Source organism: Boleophthalmus pectinirostris, unplaced genomic scaffold, assembly GCF_026225935.1.
Source record: "Boleophthalmus pectinirostris isolate CB_2022bp ecotype Guang Dong unplaced genomic scaffold, ASM2622593v1 HiC_scaffold_10, whole genome shotgun sequence".
Lineage (NCBI taxonomy): Eukaryota > Metazoa > Chordata > Actinopteri > Gobiiformes > Gobiidae > Boleophthalmus > Boleophthalmus pectinirostris.
The window spans coordinates 2,172,121-2,195,997 of NW_026570971.1; the positions used below are offsets into that span (position 1 = coordinate 2,172,121).

The following is a 23,877-nucleotide window of genomic DNA, read 5'->3' on the forward strand; positions in this document are numbered from 1 at the left end:
AAACCAGGTCTAAACCAGGACTAAACCAGGTCTAAACCAGGTCTAAACCAGGACTAAACCAGGACTAAACCAGGTCTAAACCAGGACTAAACCAGGACTAAACCAGATCTAAACCAGGACTAAAACCAGGTCTAAACCAGGTCTAAACCAGGACTAAACCAGGACTAAACCAGGTCTAAACCAGGACTAAACCAGGACTAAACCAGGTCTAAACCAGGACTAAACCAGGTCTAAACCAGGTCTAAACCAGGACTAAACCAGATCTAAACCAGGACTAAAACCAGGTCTAAACCAGGTCTAAACCAGGATTTAACAGGACTAAATCCTGCTGTGTGGACGTGTTTCTTCTTCTTCTATCAATAATATTTTTAATTTGGTTCAGTAAAGTTTGGACTTTTTATTTTCTTTTATCAGACAAAACTTCTTATGTGAAGATTTCCTCGTCTTTGTTTCTCTACAACAAATCAAGTAATCCAAAGTAATCAGATTACATTACTCACTTTAAGTAATTTAATGGATTCTGTTACAAACTACATTTTGGTGTGTGTAATCTGTAATCTGTAGGGGATTACATTTTAAAAGTCACCTTCCCGACACTGCTAGTTTTACAGTCTTGTACTTGGTCTTATTCTCGTTTCTTCTTCTGCTCAGATAAATAGTAGTTCTGTTAGGACTTGTAGCGTGGGTGAGTGTGTGCTGGTCGTGGGGGCGTGGCTCTCACCTCGCGGGTCGTGTACCAGTACAGCGCCGGCCCCTTGAGGATGAACCAGAACCTCTGCCACTTCTGCGTGACGAAGACTCCGCTGTCCCTCCTCTTCTTCCACAGCCAACCGTCGCAGTCGGGACGGCCCAGCTCCCGACACGAAACTCTGCGTCTGCTCAGGGCCGAAGTCATACCTGTTCACAAAGACCACGAGTATCACTACTAGTATCACTACTGCAAAACCTGTGTGTCGTTCATTTGTTTTTCAAAATAAAACCAAAAATAAGAACATGAAAAAACAACTATTTTCTTCATTATTTGTCTCCAAAACCAAAATGAAAAAACAGATAATGATTTGTTTTTTCAGTTTTCGATTTTGTGTTTAAATGAAAAATGGAAAAAAAACGGATAACGACCGTTTACGTGACTTAAACTGTGATGCCGGACTGAACCAGGACTAAACCAGGTCCGGGATCAGACCGGGACCAGACCGGGACTGAGACCGGGACCAGACCGGGACTGAGACCGAGACCGAGACCGGGACCAGACCAGACAGACCGGGACTGAGACCGGACCAGACCGGGACCAGACCGGGACTGAGACCGGGACCAGACGGGACCGAGACCGGGACCAGACCGGGAGACCAGACCGGGACCAGACCGGGACTGAGACCAGGGACTGAGACGGGACCAGAGCGGGACCAGAGACCAGACCGGGACTGAGACCGGGAGACCAAGACCAGACCGGACCAGGGACGGGGACTGAGACCAGACTGAGACTGGGACCAGACCGGACCAGAGCGGGACTGAGACCGGACCAGACCGGGACCAGCCGGGACTGAGTCCGGGACTCTGGTCCGGTCTGGTCCGGTCCAGTCCGTCTGGTCCGGTCTGGAGTCGGGTCCAGACCTGGGACCAGTCCTGGATGAGTCCGGTCAGTCCGGGAACTGAAGTCCAGACCGGGACCAAGTCACTGAAGTCACACGTAAACGGGAAACGGTCGTTATCCATTTTTCATTTAAACACAAAATCGAAAACTGAAAAAATGAATCATTATCTGTTTTGTCATTTTGGTTTTGGAGACAAATAATGAAGAAAGCAGTTGTTTTTTTGTTTCTTATTTTTGGTTTTATATTGAAAAACGAATGAACGAACGACACACGGATTCTACAAACTGTACTTGGACAGATCCAAATATTACACAGAGATCACATCCACATTAACAGACGTACGTTTAAACTGTAAACTGGTTGAAATTACAGTAAATTTCTACAGACTCTGACTCTTAAAAACTGAATAAACCTCTTTCACAACGGCTGGAAGTGTCCTGCTGTAGGTTTCAGGAACTTCTGGTTATGTTTCAAGGTTTTCTGTGTCAAAATGTGTGTGTAAGTGTGTGTCTTATTCTCCAGCAGCTTCATAAATCTGCCCCATCACCAAATCTTCAACCAAAAACTCCCTGATCCCGTCAGATCTCAGAAGTTCAGCAGGTCCAGGTCTGGTCTGGACTTGGATTGGCGACCGCTCGGAAAACCAGGAGCCACAGGAGGCGTCGCTGTGTCCTTAGGCAAGACACTCCACCCACATTGCCCAGTATGAAAGTGCAGTGTGTGTTGGTGGTGGTTGGAGAGTTCGATGGCGCAGATTGGCAGCCTTGCCCCGGGGCAGCTGTGGCTACAACAGTAGTTTACACCACAGAGTGCGGATTGAATGAATAATGATCTGTAAAGCGCTTTGGGTGTCTTCAAAGGCGCTAAATAAACGCAGTGATTGATTAATTCACATTCTCCCATGAAGAATTTATCCACAACTGTCAAGGGAAGAAAGATGAAAACTTAAAGGTTGTACAGAGGCTTTTTTAAAGGGAAAAGAAATACAGTGAGAGTCCGTTTTCAAATGTTGTTTCTACCGCTGCCTCGGTAGAAACATCTCCTCCCGCCTCTTTACTCTAGAAATCACGCTTGTTTACAGCAAGTGCACGTTCACCATTACTGTTGAAGTTTCCTGTCTAGAAATAACAGCCACCGACGCGTCAGTTTTTAGACCCTTTGTCTGCTTCATTCACACAATCCCTGGAAGAAATCTTCAAGAATCACCTCAGTTTGGCTTTGCTCCTTTTCCCCTTCTCTTCTTCTTTCAGCGACCTCAAAAACGGACTTTCTTTTGCGGCGAACCGGTCGTGGGTTGTCGTCCGCCGTCGCGACAAACTTTGTGCGAAATGCGAGGAAGTTACAGTTTAAAAAAGCCTCTAAGAACCGCCGCATAAACCACGTAATCCCAACGCGACGACGAGTCAGTTACACTAGAAACGTCGGGAGTTTGATTGACGACCTAACAGCCAATAGAAAATGAGGCAGCCTCGTTTTCTATTGGCTGATGTTTATCTGGCCTCACTACATCCTCAGCTGATAGATTTTCATTCTTTTTTTTTTTTTTTGTTCATCATAATTATAAGGCTGCGGCATTTCTGTAATCGTATTTTAAACTTTCACTGACAATTTGAAACTAAAAAAAAAATCCTCCATACAACCTTTAAGAGCTAAAAAATGATGGAGCGTCTCTATGTTCCCTCATTTCCTTTATCATCATTTTGCATCAGAATTTATCCCATTTGTCCCATTTATCGTCATCAGTTCCACCCGACCTGTTCTCCAGCAGCACAGACTACGGATGTGACGTAGACCCGAGGTTGAAATGAAAATGAAACTGTAAGTCATCCCTTTAACTGAAAATAAAAAAATGATTTAACTTAAGAGTTTAATTTTGAGAACAAATTTTAGAAATAAGAAAAATCTTGGAAATACAGGAACATAAGGCTGACTGCAAAAAGGAAAAGCACGAGTGAACAGTGAACAAAACTAAAGTTACGGTCATGAATAAAACAGAAGGAACTTGTTCACTCAGACTGATTCTACAATTAAAATTATAAACTGATTTCATGATGTCGATATTTACATAGACAGAGAGATTTACATGTAATCTGAACATCTGGAACATTTAAACTGCACAAATCTCTCTGTTTATGTTAATATCAACATCAATCCACGTATCATTCGTTCATTCGTTTTTCAATATAAAACCAAAAATAAGAAAACGAAAAAACAACAGTTTTCTTCGTTATTTGTCTCCAAAACCAAAATGAAAAAACAGATAATGATTCGTTTTTTCAGTTTTCGATTTTGTGTTTAAATGAAGAATGGAAAAAACGGATAACGGCCGTTTCCCGTTTACGTGACTTCAGTGACTGCGATGCCGAACTTTTGCACCGCGTACGACTGAACCAGGACTGATCCAGGTCCGAGACCAGAGCGGGACTGAGACCGAGACCAGTGGTCCGAGTGGTTCCGTGTCATCGTCTGTGCGCTGGTTCTGTGTGGGGAAAGTGAGAATGTTCTGTGGACTACAGGTCCGGACGGGCTGATCCAGTCCTCCACACTCAAGAACCACGACTGGTTCCGAGGTGGAGCAAAACATCAAACTGACGCTTTCACACCAACGAAAACGAACCGAACTAAGAGCTTTTGGTTCAAATGGACCAGGTCCGGGACCAGACCAGGACCAGACCGGAGGCTCAGAGCCCACGGCAGGACCGGAGCTCGAAGCTGAGGCTCGGACCCCGCGGAGGCTCAGAGTCAAAGCTTGGAGTCCACCCTGGTCCCGCTCTGGTCCTGGTCTGGTCCCGCTCTAGTCCCGCTCTGGTCTCGGACCTGGATCAGTCCTGGTTCAGTCCGTACCCGGTGCAAAAGTCCGGCATCGCAGTCACTGAAGTCACGTAAACGGGAAACGGCCGTTATCCGTTTTTTTCCATTCTTCATTTAAACACAAAATCGAAAACTGAAAAAACGAATCGTTATCTGTTTTTTCATTTTGGTTTTGGAGACAAATAACGAAGAAAACTGTTGTTTTTTCGTTTTCTTATTTTTGGTTTTATATTGAAAAACGAATGAACGAATGACACACAGATTAACATCATGAAATCAATGTTTTATTTTAATTGTAGAATGAGTCTGAGTGAACAAGTTCCTTCTGTTTTCTTCATGATCATGACATGAGTTGAGTTTGTTGTGTGACTAATGTGGCTCGTTGTTCTTTAAGTTTTTGTCTTTCTTGTCTTGATCGTTGTGGATAAATTCTTCATGTTAGAATGTTTATCTTTTTGTGGAGTTTGTTGGTTGAAGATTTGGTGATGGGGCAGATTTATGAAGAATACGACACATTTACACACATTTTGACACAGAAAACCATTAACCAAAAGTTTGTGGCACTTCCCGCTGTTGTGAAAAAGGTCAATACTTCAATTTTAATTTAAATTCAGTGGGTATTATTATTTATTTTTCCATTACCGTGTGGTCATCAGAGACATGTTCAAACCCTGTGGACAGTTACCTTTGGTGGAACTCTTCTTTGCATCTTTGTTACCCTGAAAGTGAAGAGAAACCGAGTTAAATGTTAGATTAATGTCCCTCCTCATCCTCGTCAAACATGAAGACGAAGCACAAGCTGGACGTGTCTCTAAGTGTTTGTCATGTTTGATGCAACAGTTTAAACATATTGTAGAGAGACATGATCCAACCCATTATTTGTTCAACTTAAAGTGCAGGATATTGTCGACTTAAAGGTTGTATGGAGGATTTTTTTTTGTTTCAAATTGTCAGTGATAGATTATAGATGCAGTCGCCTTGTAATTATGATGACCAAAAAAAAGAGAATAAAAATTCATCAACTCTGGACGTGGTGGGGCTAAACATTTGCCAATAGATAACGACACTGCCTCGTTATCTGTGAGCTGACAGGCTGTCAATCAAACTCCCTACGTTTCTAGTGTAACTGACTTGCCTGCGCCGCCGGTACGTGGTTTACGTACGACTGTCACACAGTCCACAGACGCAAGACGCACAGACGCTGTTTACTCCACCAACGCAACAGTTCTTAGCGGCTTTTTTTGACCTATATCTTCCTCGCAGTTCGCACAAAGTTTGTTGCGATGGCGACAAGAATCCAGGAGCAGTTCGCCGCAAAAGAAAGTCCGTTTTTGAGGTGAAAGAAGAAGACAAGGGGAAAAGCAGCGAAGCCAAACTAAGGTGATTCTTGTAGATTCATTCCAGCGATGGCGCGACTGAAGCAGACGACGAAGGGTCTAAAGACTGAAGCACTGGTCCACAAATTACTCCTGGACAGGAAACTTCTGCTTATTATGAAAACGTACTTTATTTCCAAGAGCTAGACAAACGTTTTTTCAGGACACGAAAGCGATATCCTATGTCTGAAAACGTAATTTTCAAGGCAAAGAAAGAGTCCACTTGCTGCTGCGTGTTGTAGCTAGTTCATTCGCACTGAATCTCCGCGCAACCTTCTCTGCTCCCCTTTCCTGCTCCTCTCTTCTCCCTGCTCCTCACTTCTCGTCCGCGAACGAAATGTCCGCACACCCCTCCCCCGCTCCTCACTTCTCCGTCTTGTCCTAACCAACACTGTAGTTAGTTGTTTACAAGTCATGTGCAGTTCACCGGCTGTAAACAAACCTGTTTGTGGCGTAAAGGAGGAGGAGGGAGGAGGCGTTTCTACGTAGGAGCTGTGGGGGAGGGGAGGTGGTTTCACACATGCGCAACATTTGAAAAAGGACAAACAGTCGCTGGATTTCTCGTTCCTTGGAAAATCCTCTATACAACCTTTAAGTCTCCTCAAAGTCTTGTCTTACGAACTGGCTCAGGGTTCGAACAAGGGAGAGTCCACACAAGTTTAAAAAGCGGAACAAAAAGAGATATTTATTTAAAAGCAGGTTCAAATAAAGTTGTGGCCCCACCTTCGAGTGCTGCTGGAGACTGTTTTTTCTCTCCTCTCCACCACGCGGCCACAACTTCATTAACTCTTAGTTTTTAAATAAATATCTATAATCTGTACTCTTTTTAAACACGTGTGGACTCTCGCTTGTTCAAACCCTGACTTCAGTGTTGATGTTTTGTCTGGAAAAGGGGAAAAGGAGCAAAAAACATAAGACGGCTCTTCTTCTTTCTGCTCTTTTACATTCATTTCTTGCAGGTTTGATGTTGTGACACCGTTGATGTTTTTTTATACTTTATGAATGGAATAAATAAGCAAATAATAATAAAATATTGTGGAGTTAGACTTTACAAAAGCAGTGTTTTTAGTGCTCTTACCGTGTGTCCCACCATATCCGAGCCGCCGCTGCTTTCCTCCCCACTCGCTCTCCTGGGGGATCTTCCTCTGGGAGATCGAGCACCTTCACGATCCTCAACTAAAAAACAAAAAAAAACAAAAAAGTCATTCACTCTGCACAGAAAAACGAACAGGTTTTTCTATGAACAACACCCCCAAAAACCATGAGAGTTTCCGGTCCCGTCTGTGATCACTTTTTGTATAGTATTTTATTTTTGCAGTGACGACCACAAGTTTCTCTGTACAATGAAGTTCTGCTGGGACATGCATGACATAAATTTAGGAAAAAAATGTTAAAAGTCCTAATTTATTCAAAAAATTAGGCAAATATTTTAACATCAGGGCACTAGATTCAAGATTTAAAGTGTGTATTGCCATGTGCACAGTAAGTAACACCTTAGATCAGGAGTGTCAAACTCATTTTGGTTCGGGGGCCGTATCCAACCTACTTTGATCCCAAAGTGTCCGGATCAGAAAACTCATGTCATATAAACCCCAAAAATAACAATAAGTTCAAATATTTGTGCAGAGAAACACAAATCTATTACAGAAATCTTTTTTAATTGATGAACTCTTTCTTATTATAATATTATAATATTATGAACAACCTGAAACTTCAAGAAAAATTCCATTTCAACACAATGTTTTAACATGAACTTGTCTGCAAACAGGTATAAGTCAGTATTTCTTGTAAAATCCTGCACTCGGCTCCACTTTTCTCATGTTGGACATTTTTCTGATGAGGGTGTCACGGTCAACAGTCAAAACGATCGTCCTTTAAGAGCGTTTGGAAAGAGACAAGTCTTCATTTGTGCTGCTCTGGTGGGAGGGGCCACGTACAGAGACGCTGGAGACGCTGCTGTGATAAACACCACAGAAAATTACCAATATTTTAATAGAAAATATAATTAAAATATTTTAGTAGAAAATCACCCAAGGGCCACATTAAAGGTCTTGGAGGGCCGGATCTGGCCCCCGGGCCTTATGTTTGACACCTGTGCCTTATACAATGAGATTATGTCTTTACTGTCCACACTGCTGTCCTTTATAACTGTTCTGTGACATTACACACAACACTTACACACACACGACTCACATAAAGACAAACTACACGGAGCAGCACACAGGATCAGGGTGTAGTGTTCCTGGTGCGTGAGGATTCGACATCCACACACTTCTCCCGGTGTGAGATATTAAAAAATAACAAATATAAAACAACTACAACTTAAATGTCAAACTGGAGCAACGGTGAAAACAAAACTGCACAGGCTCATGGAATCTGCAGGACTGAACCAGGTTTAAACCAGGACTAAACCAGAACTGAACCAGGACTGAATGTCGGGACGAGCCTGGAGGCCGGTGTGGACTGTCGGGTGACCACAGGCAAAAGGATCACGCAGAACGAGGCTAAGCACAGCCATCACCTGATCACACTTTGTGGATACTGAGTTCTCCTTCTCTCTCATGTCCTGGTTTAGTCCTGGTTCAGTCCTGGTTCAGTCCTGGTTTAGTCCTGGTTTAGTCCTGGTTTAGTCCTGGTTCAGTCCTGGTTCAGTCCTGGTTCAGACTAGGATTTATATTTATTTCATAGAATCCTTTTGTTTTATTGACATATTTAAAATATTAATCAATTTTTAAAGTAAATATTTGTATTGGCCATATTATAGACTCAATGTCATGACATATTTCAGCCACTAGGGGGGGCAGTGTGACCCCTGACCCCCACAAACTCCACCTATGTCCATGTACCCCTTTTCAGTCGACTAATCAGTGATTGAAGATCAGCAGGACATGTGTTTTGTCAACCAACAGTGTGTAAAGTTCTGTTTTATAACACAGTATCTGAGGGAAGCTGAATTTACTCATTTATGAAAAAAAAGTTGTGTACTTCAAATGACAAAGCAGGAAAGGCTTGAATCATTATGATTACGTCTATTTTTCATCGTTTATCTAAGATTTGGACACGACCAGAATCTGGATTCTAAAGTGAAATCTGATGTTTAATGAAGTTTACCCTGAGCAGACGGTGACAGGTGCAGCTGAGACGAGCTCAGGCTCCTCTGAGTGTCTCTGAGCGAAGACAAGTCCAACACCTCCTGCCCCACGAGCTGCTGCTGCTGCTGCTGCTGCTGCTGCTGCTGCTGCTGCTGCTGCTGCTGCTGCTGCTGCTGTCCCTCTGGGCCCTGAATCGCTCTCCTGCCACATTTACAAAAACACATGATGAACACAGACAGTTTGTAGAGGATATTTGCTCATGTTCAGTAGGCTGGTCCAAAACATTTTTTTTTAGATGCTCTAGATTAGAATCCTGCATTTGGTTCCATCTCTGTCCAAAATATTTGGGTCAAAATTTTATGCAAATTAATGAATATTTAGAGGAGCTCAAGATACTTGAAAATGTCCCTAGAGCCTAAACTATAACAGAACCAAATAAATAAGACCTGTTCGAATAATTTATCATTTTATTTTGCAAACACAAACTGAAACTTGCATAAACATAATTTAGAAAGTCCATAAAGTCCATAAAAAGTGACTTTTTGTCCATAAAACGTAAAATTTGTCAATTTCCAGGAAACTTCTTGCAGGTTGAGCAACCTGGAAAACACCTCCTTTTTCTTCCAAATTTCTCACTGGAGGCTGGTGAGTAACGTCAGCGAGTTCTGCTGTAAATCCTCAGAGGTTTTTATTTTGACATGTGGACAAGTCTGTTCTCTGTTGGAGCTTATAGAAGTGATCACAGATAAGCTTCACCGGAATCAGATTTTTGAGAATTTGGCTCAGTGGAAGTTCAACCAAAAGAGTGAGTTTTGTTCATATTATTAAATGTAGAACTTCAACTACTGAAGAACTTAAACGAGGTCAATGTTACAAACCATTTCCCACAGACGCTACAGAAGAAAAACAGTCCTCAAAAGCTTCATCTTTACAAATCAGCTTAAAGGTTGTATGGAGGATTTTTTTTGTTTCAAATTGTCAGTGATAGATTATAGATGCAGTAGCCTTGTAATTATGATGACCAAAAAAAAGAGAATAAAAATTCATCAACTCTGGACGTGGTGGGGCTAAACATTTGCCAATAGATAACGACACTGCCTCGTTATCTGTGAGCTGACAGGCTGTCAATCAAACTCCCTACGTTTCTAGTGTAACTGACTTGCCTGCGCCGCCGGTACGTGGTTTACATACGACTGTCACACAGTCCACAGACGCAAGACGCACAGACGCTGTTTACTCCACCAACGCAACAGTTCTTAGCGGCTTTTTTGACCTATATCTTCCTCGCAGTTCGCACAAAGTTTGTTGCGATGGCGACAAGAATCCAGGAGCAGTTCACCGCAAAAGAAAGTCCGTTTTTGAGGTGAAAGAAGAAGACAAGGGGAAAAGCAGCGAAGCCAAACTAAGGTGATTCTTGGAGATTCATTCCAGCGATGGCGCGACTGAAGCAGACGAAGAGTCTAAAGACTGAACCACTGGTCCACAAATTACTCCTGGACAGGAAACTTCTGCTTATTATGAAAACGTACTTTATTTCCAAGAGCTACACAAACGTTTTTCAGGACACGAATGTGATATCCTGTGTCTGAAAACGTAATTTTCAATGCAAAGAAAGAGTCCACTTGCTGCTGCGTGTTGTAGTTAGTTCATTCGCACTGAATCTCCGCGCACCCTTCCCTGCTCCTCTCTTCTCCCTGCTCCTCACTTCTTTTCTGCGCACGAAATGTCCGCGCCCCCCTCCCCGCTCAGTTGTTTACAAGTCATGTGCAGCGATGAGGACTTGTTTTAAGGAGGAGGTGTTTCTACGTAGGAGCTGTGGGGGAGGGGAGGTGGTTTCACACATGCGCAACGTTTGAAAAAGGACAAACAGTCGCTGGATTTTCTCGTTCCTTGGAAAATCCTCTATTACAACCTTTAAATCTACAGCCGTTTCATTCATCTCAGTTACTTGTGTGCACGATCATCTGGTGACGGTCACTGGAGGATCGTGCACACAAAGGTTCGTTCAAGAGTTCACCTGAGGTCATAAAAAATGAGACTTAGATGCTCTTTTGAAACGTCAGTACTGAAAAAATAAACAACTGGGCCTTTTCTGAAGAGTCTTAGAAGTGTCTCAATCTTTTATCTGAAGAAGTGGACGTCCAGAGTTTGTCCGTGGAGCAGGACAAGGACGACGATCTGTCCACATGTTGTAATAGTAAAGAAACCTTTGTGTTTTTATCATCGTGGTGTTGAAATCAAGTCCCAAACCTTCTCTTTAGTATCAAAATAAATGTTTATATTCACCTGAAGGACAAAGACCTGACGGACGCTGCAACTCGCTCAAAGATCGAATGTCTGGGGTTGTCTTCCTCTTCGTCTGAAGGCTCCGACCTGACCTCCTCCTCCTCCTCCTCGGAACAAAACACAAACACACACACGAACATTCAGCAGCAGCAGAGAAACACTTTTATCAAAAACAGTGTCACTTTAAAGCTTTCTTGAGTTTTCTAACAGGTTATAGGCGAGTTTCAGCTGACGTCATTGTTATTAAAAGCCCTGCGTTGCTGCTGGGAAATATTTTGTTCGGAGGCAAGAAACACGGTAGCGTCAAACACAGTGCGTAACCTCGCGTATTTATCCCCGATAATGGTCAATTCCTGCTGCATTATCGGACGCACAAATAGAAGCACGGAAGAAGGAAAATGTCTTTTTCGTATTCTGAGTGAAAAGAACCACTAACGGTGAATTAAACGACTTTCAAACATCCGCAGAGCAAACGTAGAAGATCCTAACTAGGGACGGGCATTCGATGAAATTTTCTTAATCGATCGTCGGAAGAATTAACGATCGATTATCGATTAATCATTAATGTTTTTATATTAAAATGATCATCATTATCATTATTATTACTATCTGCACTAATCTGCATCAATAAATTCAACTTTACGACATATAAACATAACGACTCTAGATCCACATCAGCTGTTTGACATTATAATGTGTTTAATTCAGTTTTGTTCAAATCTCACAGAAACAAAACTTAAAACCACATCACTAATTTACATAAACTAAGTGAAGATAAAACTCCAGCTCTTGTGTCGCTGATGTGGTTCAACTTGTGTTGGATTAAAAGACATGACTCAGGTGAATACAGGTCAGTGTGACCAGATTTGTGTTTGTCAAAACCAGGACAGCGTACGGGGGGAGGGGGGCGGGGCCTCGTCATCCACATTGAGCGACTCTCACCTGGAAAAACTTTTTCCCACTGGACACAGAAACATATGTGCTGCTTTATCCACTGTGCACATGGACTCACACTTGTCCCAACGCAACGGAAAGTGTGGAATTTCTTCTACAAATCCTGGTTAAATCCACATTTGTGCTTCGGTTCGTTACAGACTGACCCACTGTTTGTGTCTCGCTCCTTCTGATGCAGAGACACATGTACACACCTGTTTGGTCCCGACACACAGCAACCTACATTCAGTTTGTCGATTAAAATTAACATAATCGATGAAATTCTTAGTGATCAATTATCGATTAATCGACTAATCATGCCCATCCCTAATCCTAACAAACCGTGGACTCCAACAAGTTCAACAACACATCCAGACTCTTGGAGGTTTTCATCTTTTCTGCTGTGAATGGCCCAGGAGTTTCCACCAAGTCATTGTGGATGTCGCCCAAGTGAATATTTGTCCAGGTAGTTGGAGATTCTGACCAGAAATTTGGTTTGTTCCACCTTTTGTCGGGGTTGAAAAGGGTGATTTGTCGTCCGTCGATGCTTATGACCAATTTCTGGTCAAATGGTCTTGGGTCGTCTGCCGTTAGACTGGATAAATAACCGGGATCAATACCCTTTACGTGTTTTCTCGCTCCGTCCGTCATGTTGAATTAGTGTTTCTTGCCGCCGACCAAAATAATTCCCAGCAGCAACGCGCGCTTTTGTCAACAATGAAACTCGCCTATAACTTGTTCCATAATCGAAAACATGAACCTGAAGAGTTTTCGATCTCCTCCATGCAGGTTTCAGTAATTTAGTGATCTCTTCTGGGCGGAGTTTGACCCGTCTTTTAACTTTAGATTCTGTCCAACGCTCGGCCCACAAGTCTAACTATAAAAATAAACCAGTGATGAATAAAACTATGACTAAAACCTACAAACGTTTGTGTCAACAGATAAAACTCTACAACACAAATGTGAAAAAGGAGGACGACTGAAAATCTATGAATGAAACATCAAGATTTTAAAGTATTTCTGATCAGAAACAACTAAACCAGAACAAACTGAACAATGTAACTCATCTGTGAACATGTGGGAGAAGGATTCTGAAGCAGAGTCTTAAAATTATCAACATCTGAATTTTAATATTCACTTTTTGAAATGAATTATTTATTGAGTGAAACTAGACTTGAGATTTAATCTTTTTAAGAACTAATAAAGCAAAAGTGAAATTGTATTTTTGATCTGGTTTAGCACCAACTGGAAGCAGAAAGGTGATGTTTTAGAGATTTAGGATCTTTTACTCCGGAGTCTAAATATTGTCTAAGTTGATACTTGGTGAGAAAAGTTTGAGAGATGCACATTATTCCCTCGTCCTCTGCGTGTGTCCAGCCCCTCAAAGCCTGTAACGTCAAAAAGCCCAGCACCTCTGCTCCACGTCTTCACCTCCACTCCTGAACCTCTCTCCTCTTCCTCTCCTCCCTTTTTATGAGTTGATGAGGTTATTTTTAATCTGTCCAGTAGGTGGCAGCAGGAAAAACAGGTGAACAGGTGAGTCTCTGAAATCATTTAATCAGGCCCAGGTGCACAGACACAAACACAAACCAAACCAAACCAAGAGACACGACCAGTGAGTAAATTAACCTGTACAATTATTTTTTTTAAGTTTAGTTAAATAGTAAAGTGGTGGTAAACCCATATAGAAATAATCTCTTTAATTTACATGTAAAATTATAATTTTATTTAATTTAAGTACAATGAGAATCCTGGGTTAAATTTGAATACAATTGGCTGATTTATTTTATGGAAGTAAATTAGTAAATAAATACAATTTTAAGTTTCAAAATGTTAAATAAAGCTAAATTGAATAAATAAATAATTTGATAATTGGCATTTGATTATTTAAATATAAAGTAAAAGATCAGATTTAAGGTAAATGGTGTGAAATGTAAGTTAGGTAGCATGCAAAAATAAATAAATAAAAAAATGTTATAAAAAAATAAAAATAAAATCATAATAAAAAAAATTAATTAAAAATAAATTTAAAAATAAATAAAATAAATAAATAAAAATAAATTAATTAATTAAATAAATAAAAATAATAATAAAAAATAAAATAAAAAAAATTGCAATAAAAAATAAAATTTTTATAATAATAATTAAAATAATAAAATATTTTTATACTATTTTAAGTGACTATATGAAATAAATGTAATAAGTTATATTTAAGATTAAAAATTAATTGATAAAATGATACAATGGTTAAAATTGTAGCTATTTAAGTTAATGTGTAAAAGGTAAATTATAAATAATAATTAAAGACTTGACAAAGCCGCTGGGGAAACGTGCCAGAAACTACAGGGACCTTCTCCAGATCTGGACCTGGGCTCGGTCAGGACCTCAGCACGAGGAGTTTACTCAGAGTTCATGTTCTGAGTTAATTGTACCTGAATAAAACGTACAACTAAACAAAAAATCCTTTCAGTCAAAAGACAAATGCTAAAACCAATTAAAAATTGGACACAAGACGGATTCACAGCTTATTAAAAGATACTAGAGAAGAACAAGTTAGAGAGTTTTCAAACACTGCAAAGAAAGTCTAACTTGGAGTAAAATTATGTCTTTAGATCTACACAATGAAGACAATATTTATCTTTAAAGGTAACGAGAAAAGGAATAATTATTATACTGAATCAATTCATGTAAATATATGTTCAGAAATCTCATGTCTCGTTGCTTATAATAAAAGTAAAAATAATAATTCCAACCTGCGCTAAGGAGACGCTGAGCTCCGGAGTTTTGTTCTGAAGTTTCTTTGACCCGGGGACCTTCTTCAGGACCAGCGTGACTCCATTCGGATCTTCTTTGAGCTTCTTCACCAGGTTGGCTCGGCTCCAGCCCACCTGCCTCACAGAACCGCGCGTTAGGACACAAACTCTTCCATTCATAAACTTCGCCGGGTCGCTGACTCACCACGATCTGGTCGTTGACTTGAATGACTTCATCTCCGGCCAAGATCCTCAGACTGACATCAGCAGACGGCTGAGGAGACGTCAGGACACGACACAAAGAACACAACCAGAAGAAAATGAGCTGTGGATGGATTCTTTTTAAGGACAAGTCATGCTCAGTTTGTAGTCGTGCTCGAAAGTAAAACTCTGTCCACTGTGCCTGAATCCTGGTACTATAACTTATAAAAAAAAAAAAGAGTTACGAAGTTAAGAATAGTCTCGTAAAACACTTATTTATTTTTGTCTCCAGTCGCTCCATTCCAGACTCTGATGACCTGGTATTTTTGAGCTCTAAACATGCAGATTTATTAGAGATGTAACGGTACAAAAATCACGGTTCGGTTTGGTTTTTGAGGTCAAGGTTCGGTTCATTTTCAGTTCAGTGTGGGTGACACCATTTGCTTGTCGTTTATTTGTGTTTTTATTAAATTAACTATTAGTTTGAACATTATACAAACGGGAAAATAAAATAAATGCGAAGTGCTGCTTGGTAAAACTAATAAGTGAAATAAAATGTTCTCAAATAAGCAACACATTTTTGAAATATTATAAAAATTAAATTCCTTGTAAACTCTAAACTAAACTTTTCAAAAAGTAAAGTGCAGCACCAACAGTTCCAGCACAAACTTTTACTCAAGCTTCAGAAAAAAAACAACTTGTCCCAGAGGTTGAAAATGCACTTTCGCTCGGGACAGAAGTCGGCGGGGATGGAGGGGAACGGGGGAAGGCGAGATTGAAGACCATGGAGCGACGACTGTGGTTTTGACAGGATTCATGTGGTTGGGGGGCAGTTGTTGTGAAGGTGTCGCTCCAACTATAAAGCGCTGCAGGAAACACTGAACCAATCACAGTTTCCTTGTGAATATTAAAGAGCTGAGTCTCTGTGTAGCTGCACGTGTAGAGGTGAAATGTAAACACACAAATTGCTCAAACTCACTCGTGCACAGATCTACACCGAACTGAAATGATTCAGCATGAATATATGAACCGTTACATCCTAATAGTTCCTGTGAATGCGTTTGTGTCTCCACAGATCTAACCAGTAGTGATGATACCTGATTGTCTCCATGGAAACACATTAAAGCTCAGTACTGTGAAAATTTACAGCCAAAACCAAAGACATGGAGATAAACAGGTGAGATTCCTGCCACCAGCGAAGTTAGTTATCATATTCATTTAACAAATCTGTATTTTCATGTATAAAATTCTTTATAGTTCCACTACGATCACCAAACATTTCACATTTTACTTTAAAACCAATGCAGATTCGTAGATACAATCATCGTCAAAATCATAATTTTCATGTTCTGAAATGTGCCACATGCAGAGTTCAGATTTGTTTCGATCCAGAGACGGGAAATTGGGTCGGAGTTTTCACGTCTGGTTTGTGACGCATCAGGAACGTTGTTTAAAAAGACTTTGAGGAAATGTTTGATATTTGATCATGTTTGATAATTATTCCATTGTGGATGTTTCATTGTATTTTAATCCATGTTTGAATCACATGAATTTAATGTGTTCACAGTGCTGGGGAGTAACAGATTACATGTACCAGAGTAATCAGAGTACAAATTATGAGTAATTGTATTCAGTTACAGTTACTGTTTCAGTGAGTGGTAATCGGATTACAGTTACTTTGTTGAAATAAATGGATTACACAGCGGGATTTTCCTGTTTTTTACATTTTGGGCTAAATTTGCCTTTTTTTTTTTTTTTCCCATAATTCCACTCATTGCCGGACACTGAACCAGGACTAAACCAGGACTAAACCAGGACTAAACCAGGTCTAAAACCAGGTCTAAAACCAGGTCTAAATCAGGTCTAAATCAGGACTAAACCAGGTCTAAAATCAGGTCTAAAATCAGGTCTAAAATCAGGTCTAAAATCAGGTCTAAATCAGGTCTAAACCAGGTCTAAACCAGGTCTAAACCAGGTCTAAACCAGGTCTAAAACCAGGTCTAAAACCAGGTCTAAATCAGGTCTAAATCAGGTCTAAATCAGGACTAAACCAGGTCTAAAATCAGGTCTAAACCAGGTCTAAAATCAGGTCTAAACCAGGTCTAAATCCTGCTGTGTGGACGTGTTTCTTCATCTTCTATCAATATTTTTATTATGGTTGAGTAAAATCTGGACTTTTTATTTTCTTTTATCAGACAAAACTTCTTATGTGAAGATTTCCTCGTCTTTGTTTCTCTACAACAAATCAAGTAATCCAAAGTATTCAGATTACATTACTCACTTTAAGTAATTTAATGAATTACGTTACAAACTACATTTTGGTGTGTGTAATCTGTAATCTGTATGTTGAATGTTGAATGTGTGTTTTTTTTTTTTGAACAATAATTTGTCTTTTTTAACAAAATAGAACAATCAAAACAATCCAGCACAGCTTAATCTGCATAGAACCAAATGGACAAAGACCGTCACAAGGTCTGAGTCAGAGCCAAAATGAAAAAGAAATAAACACCGCACAATTATCGATTAAAATTAAAAACAAATTGGGAACCTCCTTTTATAAAGCACATCAGCCAAGTCCGGAGGAAGGTGGTCCAGAAAGAGTCGCCATATTTTATAGAAAGTGTTTGAATTGCCTTTTAAGAGACACTGAGGCGTCTCCATTGGGAAAACTTTGAAAGTCTCTCTGTACCATTGTGTAACAGATGGAGGTTTTGCCTGGATCCACTGAAGCAGGTGTAAAAGTTTACGTAATAACATCATCTGCCCTGGTGACGCAGGCAGATTCCTCAGACAGGGAATGTTGAATTTTTTATGTATTCGTAACGTGGAGGCTTTAACATTTGCACTTTGGGGTTTTTTGCCTCTACCAGCACCTACTTTTTTATCTAATGTGTGTTTTATTTTTATTTTTTTATTATGTTATATACGTGCAAAATAAATAAGTCGTATATGTAGTTAAAAGTTCACCTCTAGAGCAGTTCCGGTCACATAGTGGTTGGTGGAGCTGGTTGACGTGATCTCGATGCCCTGGAAAAAAAACAAAAAAACAATCACATGTTAGAACACAATCATCATGGTTCTAATCCTAAAAGCATCAGCGTGTGAGTGTGAAGAGCTCAGAGTGTTTACCAGAGGGTCTCCGGGAGCGGCGGGCACCAGGTGGACGCTCTCGAGCTCCGCCGTGTGAGAGAGAAGACGCTCGGAACTGGACTGGAGGATGTCGTCGCACAGAGACACCAGCTGACGGCACTGGAGAAGAAACATTTACACAGTTACACATTTACACATTTACACGAGGCAAAACGGACACTTTACTGACTTTAGTTACTTTAAAGTCTGGCTGTGTTATAGATTTAAACTAAGAGATTTAGTTTTGGTAGAAAAGAGCTCGGGTGAGTTTGGCTCATTTCTCCAATTTTACATGTTCTACAAAGTCACTCGAGCCCCTTTCTACCAAAACTAAATCTCTTAGTTTAAATATTCTGGCTGTGTTATAGATTTACAGTAACTAAAGTCAATAAAGACATGAACTCATGAACTTGACCGAGTCCAGGTCCAGATCTGGAGATGGTCCTTTAGAGATGTTGTGGATGGGCTATTTTTTCATCCGCAACCGCGACACAAAACTCATCATCCGCCGCTGTCCATTTTGCACCAAAGGTTTTCAAAACCGCCCCCGCCGCCATCCGCCGATTGATTTTAGATTTTAGAACAATCATACAGCAAACAAACTAAGGAGCCTCGATAAAAATGCAAACACTATAGCTCATTCGTTCCAAAATTGGCTCAGCGTGTTTGTTCACATTCTTAATTGTCCGTAACAACCCCAGACTTACCTGGTTTTCTTGCGCAGCTAATTAACTGACAACGTTTTCCGACGAGGCTGTTTTTGAACCTTCTTGCCTTCGTGTTGGATGTTGTTACATTCTGAACATTCTGCCATTGCCCGATGTTATTTCAAAGTCATAGCCTCACTCCATCGGTCTTTCTTTAAGTTTTAAATCCCCCGAGTGGCAGTCGACGCTATAATGTCTGCGTGTTTTAAAATATAACTGATATTGAAACAAAATAGACAAATCATCTCATCCAGATGAACCTTTATTGAAATCAGGCAATGTCCTCTTTATATTCCAACTGAAATAGGCAAGAAAAAATATAACTAAATAAATATGTCCCTATAGCCACTTATGTGTTGGCAAACAGCTGAAATAAATTAGAAATAATAAAACAAACTGCATATAAAATGTGCCTCGTAAACGTTAGGCATCAATAACCCGACACAACCTGAACCTTCAGAACATAAAAACGAGGTCAAATGGGCTAATTAAGGACATGACGTCCACTTCATACAAGCACAGACAATGACACTCGTCTTTTCAGATGTACGTAACAATACTAACAATAACTTTTTTTTTTTTTTTTTTTAAGTAGATAACCCGCCACCCGCCCGAATTTAATTAAAATATATTAACCGCGGATACAGTTGTAACCGCAATCCGCTCATCTCTATGGTCCCTGTAGTTTCTGGCAAGTTTCCCCAGTGACTTTGAGGGTTTGTTCAGATGCAGAGGACGATGGAATAAAGTGTCCCTCTCAAACTTTTCTCACCAAGTCCCACCTTAGACAATATTTCCCCTCTGGAGTCCTGCAAGATCCTAAACCTCTAAAACATCACCATTCTGTTTCCAGTTGGTGCTAAACCAGATCAAAAATAGGATTTAACTTTTGCTTTATTAGTTCTTAAAAAGGTTAAATGTCAAGTCTAGTTTTACTCAACAAAGAGTCCGTCTCCCACATGTACAGAGATGAAATACTTTGTTGTTCAGTTTGGTCTGATTGAGTCATTTCTGTTGAGAAAAACATTCACATGATTATTTTTCATTCATAGATTTTCAGTCGTCCTCCTTTTTCACATTTGTGTTGTAAAGTTTTATCAGTTGACACAAACGTTTGTAGGTTTTAGTCATATTTTTATTCATCACTGGTTTATTTTTATAGTTAGATTTGTGGTCTGAGCGTTGGACAGAATCTAAAATTAAAGAGGGGTCAAACTCGGCCCAGAAGAGATCACTAAATTACTGAAACCTGCATGGAGGAGATCGAAAACCTCCTCAGACACGTTTTCGATGAGGGAACAAGTTATAGCTTGGTAGAAAACTCAAGAAAGATTTAATGTGACATGATTGTGATTAAGATCATTTCATCTTTGGCTCATTTCTCCAATTTTAAAAGTTCTACAAAGACACAAATGTGAAAAAGGAGGACGACTAAAAATCTTATGAATGTGAATGTATTTCTCAACAGAAATGACTCAATCAGACCAAACTGAACAACAAAGTATTTCATCTCTGTACATGTGGGAGGACGACTCTTTGTTGAGTAAAACTAGACTTGACATTTAACCTTTTTAAGAACTAATAAAGCAAATGTGAAATCTTATTTTTGATCTGGTTTAGCACCAACTGGAAACAGACTGGTGATGTTTTAGATAGTGCTGTCATGCGATTAAAAAAATTGAGAGATTAATTAATTATGATCTGTAATTAATTAATCTAATTCATCTCTTTTTAATCTCACCTAAAATTGCTGAGAAAAGCTTCAATTTGAGGTATTTTCATTTAAATTCATTATTACATTATTGTGGCAGATCAAAACACTGATATAGATTTACAAAAAGTGACTTTATAAAGTCATTTATTGTTTAACAAATCTCTCCAAATTGGCTGTTGAGCCCAAGTCTCCATGAATAAGAAACTGTTTGCTGTAAAGTAGCAAAGACGAGGAAATCTGAACATAATAACTTTTGTCGACTTAAAGACAATAAAAAGTCCAGTCTTTCCTTAACCATATTAAAAATATTATTGATAGAGAAATGCTTTATATATGAGATCACTGGTTTTAGTCCTGGTTTTAGTCCTGGTTTAGACCTGCTTTAGTCCTACTTTAGTCCTGGAATGGGTTAGTTCTGGTTTTAGTTCTGGTTTTAGTCCTGGTTTAGACCTGGTTTTAGTTCTGGTTTTAGTCCTGGTTTAGTCCTGGTTTGGTCCTGGACTGGGTTAGTCCCGGTTTTAGTCTTGGTGTTAGTTCTGGTTTAGAGGCTCACAGGAGGAAGTGCGGTTTACGCAGCGTACGCGAGAAATTAAGAGATTAAAAAACATAACGCGCTAAATATGACTGTAATTAATTAATCGCAATTAACGTGATAATTTGACACCCCTAGTTTTAGAGGTTTAGGATCTTGCGGGACTCCAGAGGGTAAATACTCTCTACTTGGTGAGAAAAGTTTGAGAGTTACACTTTATTCCCCCGTCCTCTGCATCCTCTGGGGACCATCTCCAGATCTGGACCTGGACTCGGTCAGGACCTCAGCCGGAGGATTTTACCCAGAGTTCATGTTTAGAGTTAAAGCTTTTCCATTCCAATTTTCCAAGGAAAGAGAAATGCAGCGATGGTCCTTTTTCACATGTTGCGCTTCACTCCTTTTCCCTTCTTTTAGGATCTTGCGGGACTGCGAAGGGTAAATATCGTCTAAAGTGAGACTTGGTGACAAAAGTTTGAGAGATGCACTTTATTTCAACATCTAAATTTGACCGTCCCTCAAAGTCACCGGGGAAACCTGTCAGAATCTACAGGGACCATCTCCAGACCTGGACCTGGACCTGGACCTGGACTCGGTCAGAACCTCAGCAGGAAGATTTTACTCAGAGTTCATGTCTTTATTGACTTTATTTACTGTAAATCTATAACACGGCCAGAATATTTAAACTAATTAATATTTAGTTTTGGTAGAAAAGGGCTCGGATGAGTTTGTACAACATTTAAAATTGGAGAAATGATCTAATCACAATCACATGTCACATTAAATCTTCTATAACACTATAACTTGTTCCCTCATCGAAAACGTGTCTGAGGAGGTTTTAGAAGTCCTCCATGCAGGTTTCAGTAATTTAGTGATCTCTTCTGGGCCGAGTTTGACCCCTCTTTAATTTTAGATTCTGTCCAACGCTCAGACCACAAATCTAACTATAAAAATAAACCAGTGATGAATAAAAATATGACTAAAACCTACAAACATTTGTGTCAACTGATAAAACTTTACAACACAAATGTGAAAAAGGAGGACGACTGAAAATCTATGAATGAAAAATAATCATGTGAATGTTTTTCTCAACAGAAATGACTCAATCAGACCAAACTGAACAACAAAGTATTTCATCTCTGTACATGTGGGAGGACGACTCTTTGTTGAGTAAAACTAGACTTGACATTTAACCTTTTTAAGAACTAACAAAGCAAAAGTTAAATCCTATTTTTTGATCTAGGTTTAGCACCAAGTGGAAACAGACTGGTGATGTTTTTAGAGGTTTAGGATCTTGCAGGACTCCAGAGGGGAAATATTGTCTAAGGTGGGACTTGGTGAGAAAAGTTTGAGAGATGCACTTTATTTCCCCGTCCTCTAAATTTGACCGATGGGGAAACCTGCCAGAAACTATGAGACCATCTCCAGATCTGGACCTGGTTCGGTCCATTTTACCCAGAGCTCATGTTCTGAATTTACTCTGAGTTCATGTCTTTATTTATTTTAGTTACTGTAAATCTACAGCACAGCCAGACTATTTAAAGGTTGTATGGAGGATTTTTTTTTCAGTTTCAAATTGTCAATGAAAGTTTAAAATACTGTTACAGAGACGCAGCAGCTTTGTAATTATGATGATCAAAAAAAAAAAAAGAATGAAAATCTATCAACTGTGGACGTGTTGAGGCCAGATAAACATCAGCCAATAGAAAACGAGGCTGCCTCATTTTCTATTGGCTGTCAATCAAACTCCCTACGTTTCTAGTGTAAGTGACTCGCCGGCGCGTTGGGATTACGTGGTTTATGCGGCGGTTCTTTGAGGCTTTTTCAAACCGTCGCTTCCTCGCAGTTCGCACAAAGTTTGTCGCGACGGCGGACGAGAATCCACGACCGGTTCGCCGCGAAAGAAAGTCTGTTTTTGAGGTCGCCCGAGAGGAGAAAAGGAGGAAAAGGAGCGAAGACAAACTGAGGTGATTCTTGGAGATTCCTTCCAGCGACGGCGCGACTGAAGCAGACGAAGGGTCTAAAAACTGACGCGCCTGTCGATAAATGACGTCTAGACAGGAAACTTCAACAGTAATTCTGAACACGCGCTGGATGTAAACAAACGTGATTTCTAGAGTAAAAAGGAGGGAGGAGATGTTTCTACTGAGGCTGTGGAGGAGGAAGGTGGTGTCACACATGCACAACATTTGAAAAAAGACTGTCGCTGTATTTCACTTCCCTTAAAAAATCCTCTATACAAACTTTAAACTACGATATTTTGTTTTGGTAGAAAAAGGCTCGGGTGAGTTTGTAGAACATTTAAAAATGTCATGACCACACTAATCCACTGTTTATTCATGCCAAATTACTCAAACTGAATGATTTGATTCTGTACCAAACTGCACAAGTCGTGTATAAAGCAAAAAATAAGCAGTTACCAAAAAATCTTCAACTACTTTTTTGTGAAAGGGAAACAAACTATAACTTAAGAGGCGTTTTGAATTTTAAATTGCCTCGTGCTCGAACGACAAGAAAAAGTTTTTGTGTCTCTGTTTGTGGTGTGAAATTATGGAACAACTTGAAAATAGAATTAAAACTTTGTTCGAATATACATGTATTCAAAAGGGCAATTAAAAAATGTATTATTTCAAAATACTGTGCGGAAGAAATGAGTGCTTAGTGGTCTATGTGTGCGTGTATATGTATGTGCATGTATATGGGTGTATATATGTATATATATATATAGGTATACATGGGTATGTGATGTGTATG

General features: G+C 39.9%; 1 protein-coding gene and 1 long non-coding RNA gene across 4 annotated transcripts in view; one reads left to right on the forward strand and one right to left on the reverse strand.

Moving 5' to 3' along the window:
• The window catches only part of cnksr1 (connector enhancer of kinase suppressor of Ras 1), an 88,278-nt gene that overhangs the window by 18,305 nt on the left and 46,096 nt on the right, over window positions 1-23,877 (reverse strand). For 2 of the 3 annotated variants that reach the window (XR_008632877.1, XM_055158765.1), the window contains exons 6-14: window positions 18,174-18,293; window positions 18,012-18,071; window positions 15,049-15,117; window positions 14,844-14,978; window positions 11,158-11,264; window positions 8,891-9,072; window positions 6,858-6,955; window positions 5,089-5,122; window positions 722-897 (exon numbers count right to left, since the gene is read on the reverse strand). Coding sequence is in view for 2 of the 3 variants with exons in the window: in XM_055158765.1 (XP_055014740.1) it covers window positions 722-897; window positions 5,089-5,122; window positions 6,858-6,955; window positions 8,891-9,072; window positions 11,158-11,264; window positions 14,844-14,978; window positions 15,049-15,117; window positions 18,012-18,071; window positions 18,174-18,293 (981 nt within the window). In the remaining variant the exon portion in view is untranslated. The remainder of the gene's footprint in view (window positions 1-721; window positions 898-5,088; window positions 5,123-6,857; window positions 6,956-8,890; window positions 9,073-11,157; window positions 11,265-14,843; window positions 14,979-15,048; window positions 15,118-18,011; window positions 18,072-18,173; window positions 18,294-23,877) is intronic. The other variant, XM_055158769.1, reaches the window with a different exon arrangement.
• Window positions 13,681-21,881, forward strand: LOC129410629 (uncharacterized). Its single transcript, XR_008632946.1, has 3 exons — window positions 13,681-13,705; window positions 16,120-16,221; window positions 21,541-21,881. It is a non-coding gene; the product is annotated as an uncharacterized LOC129410629 (long non-coding RNA).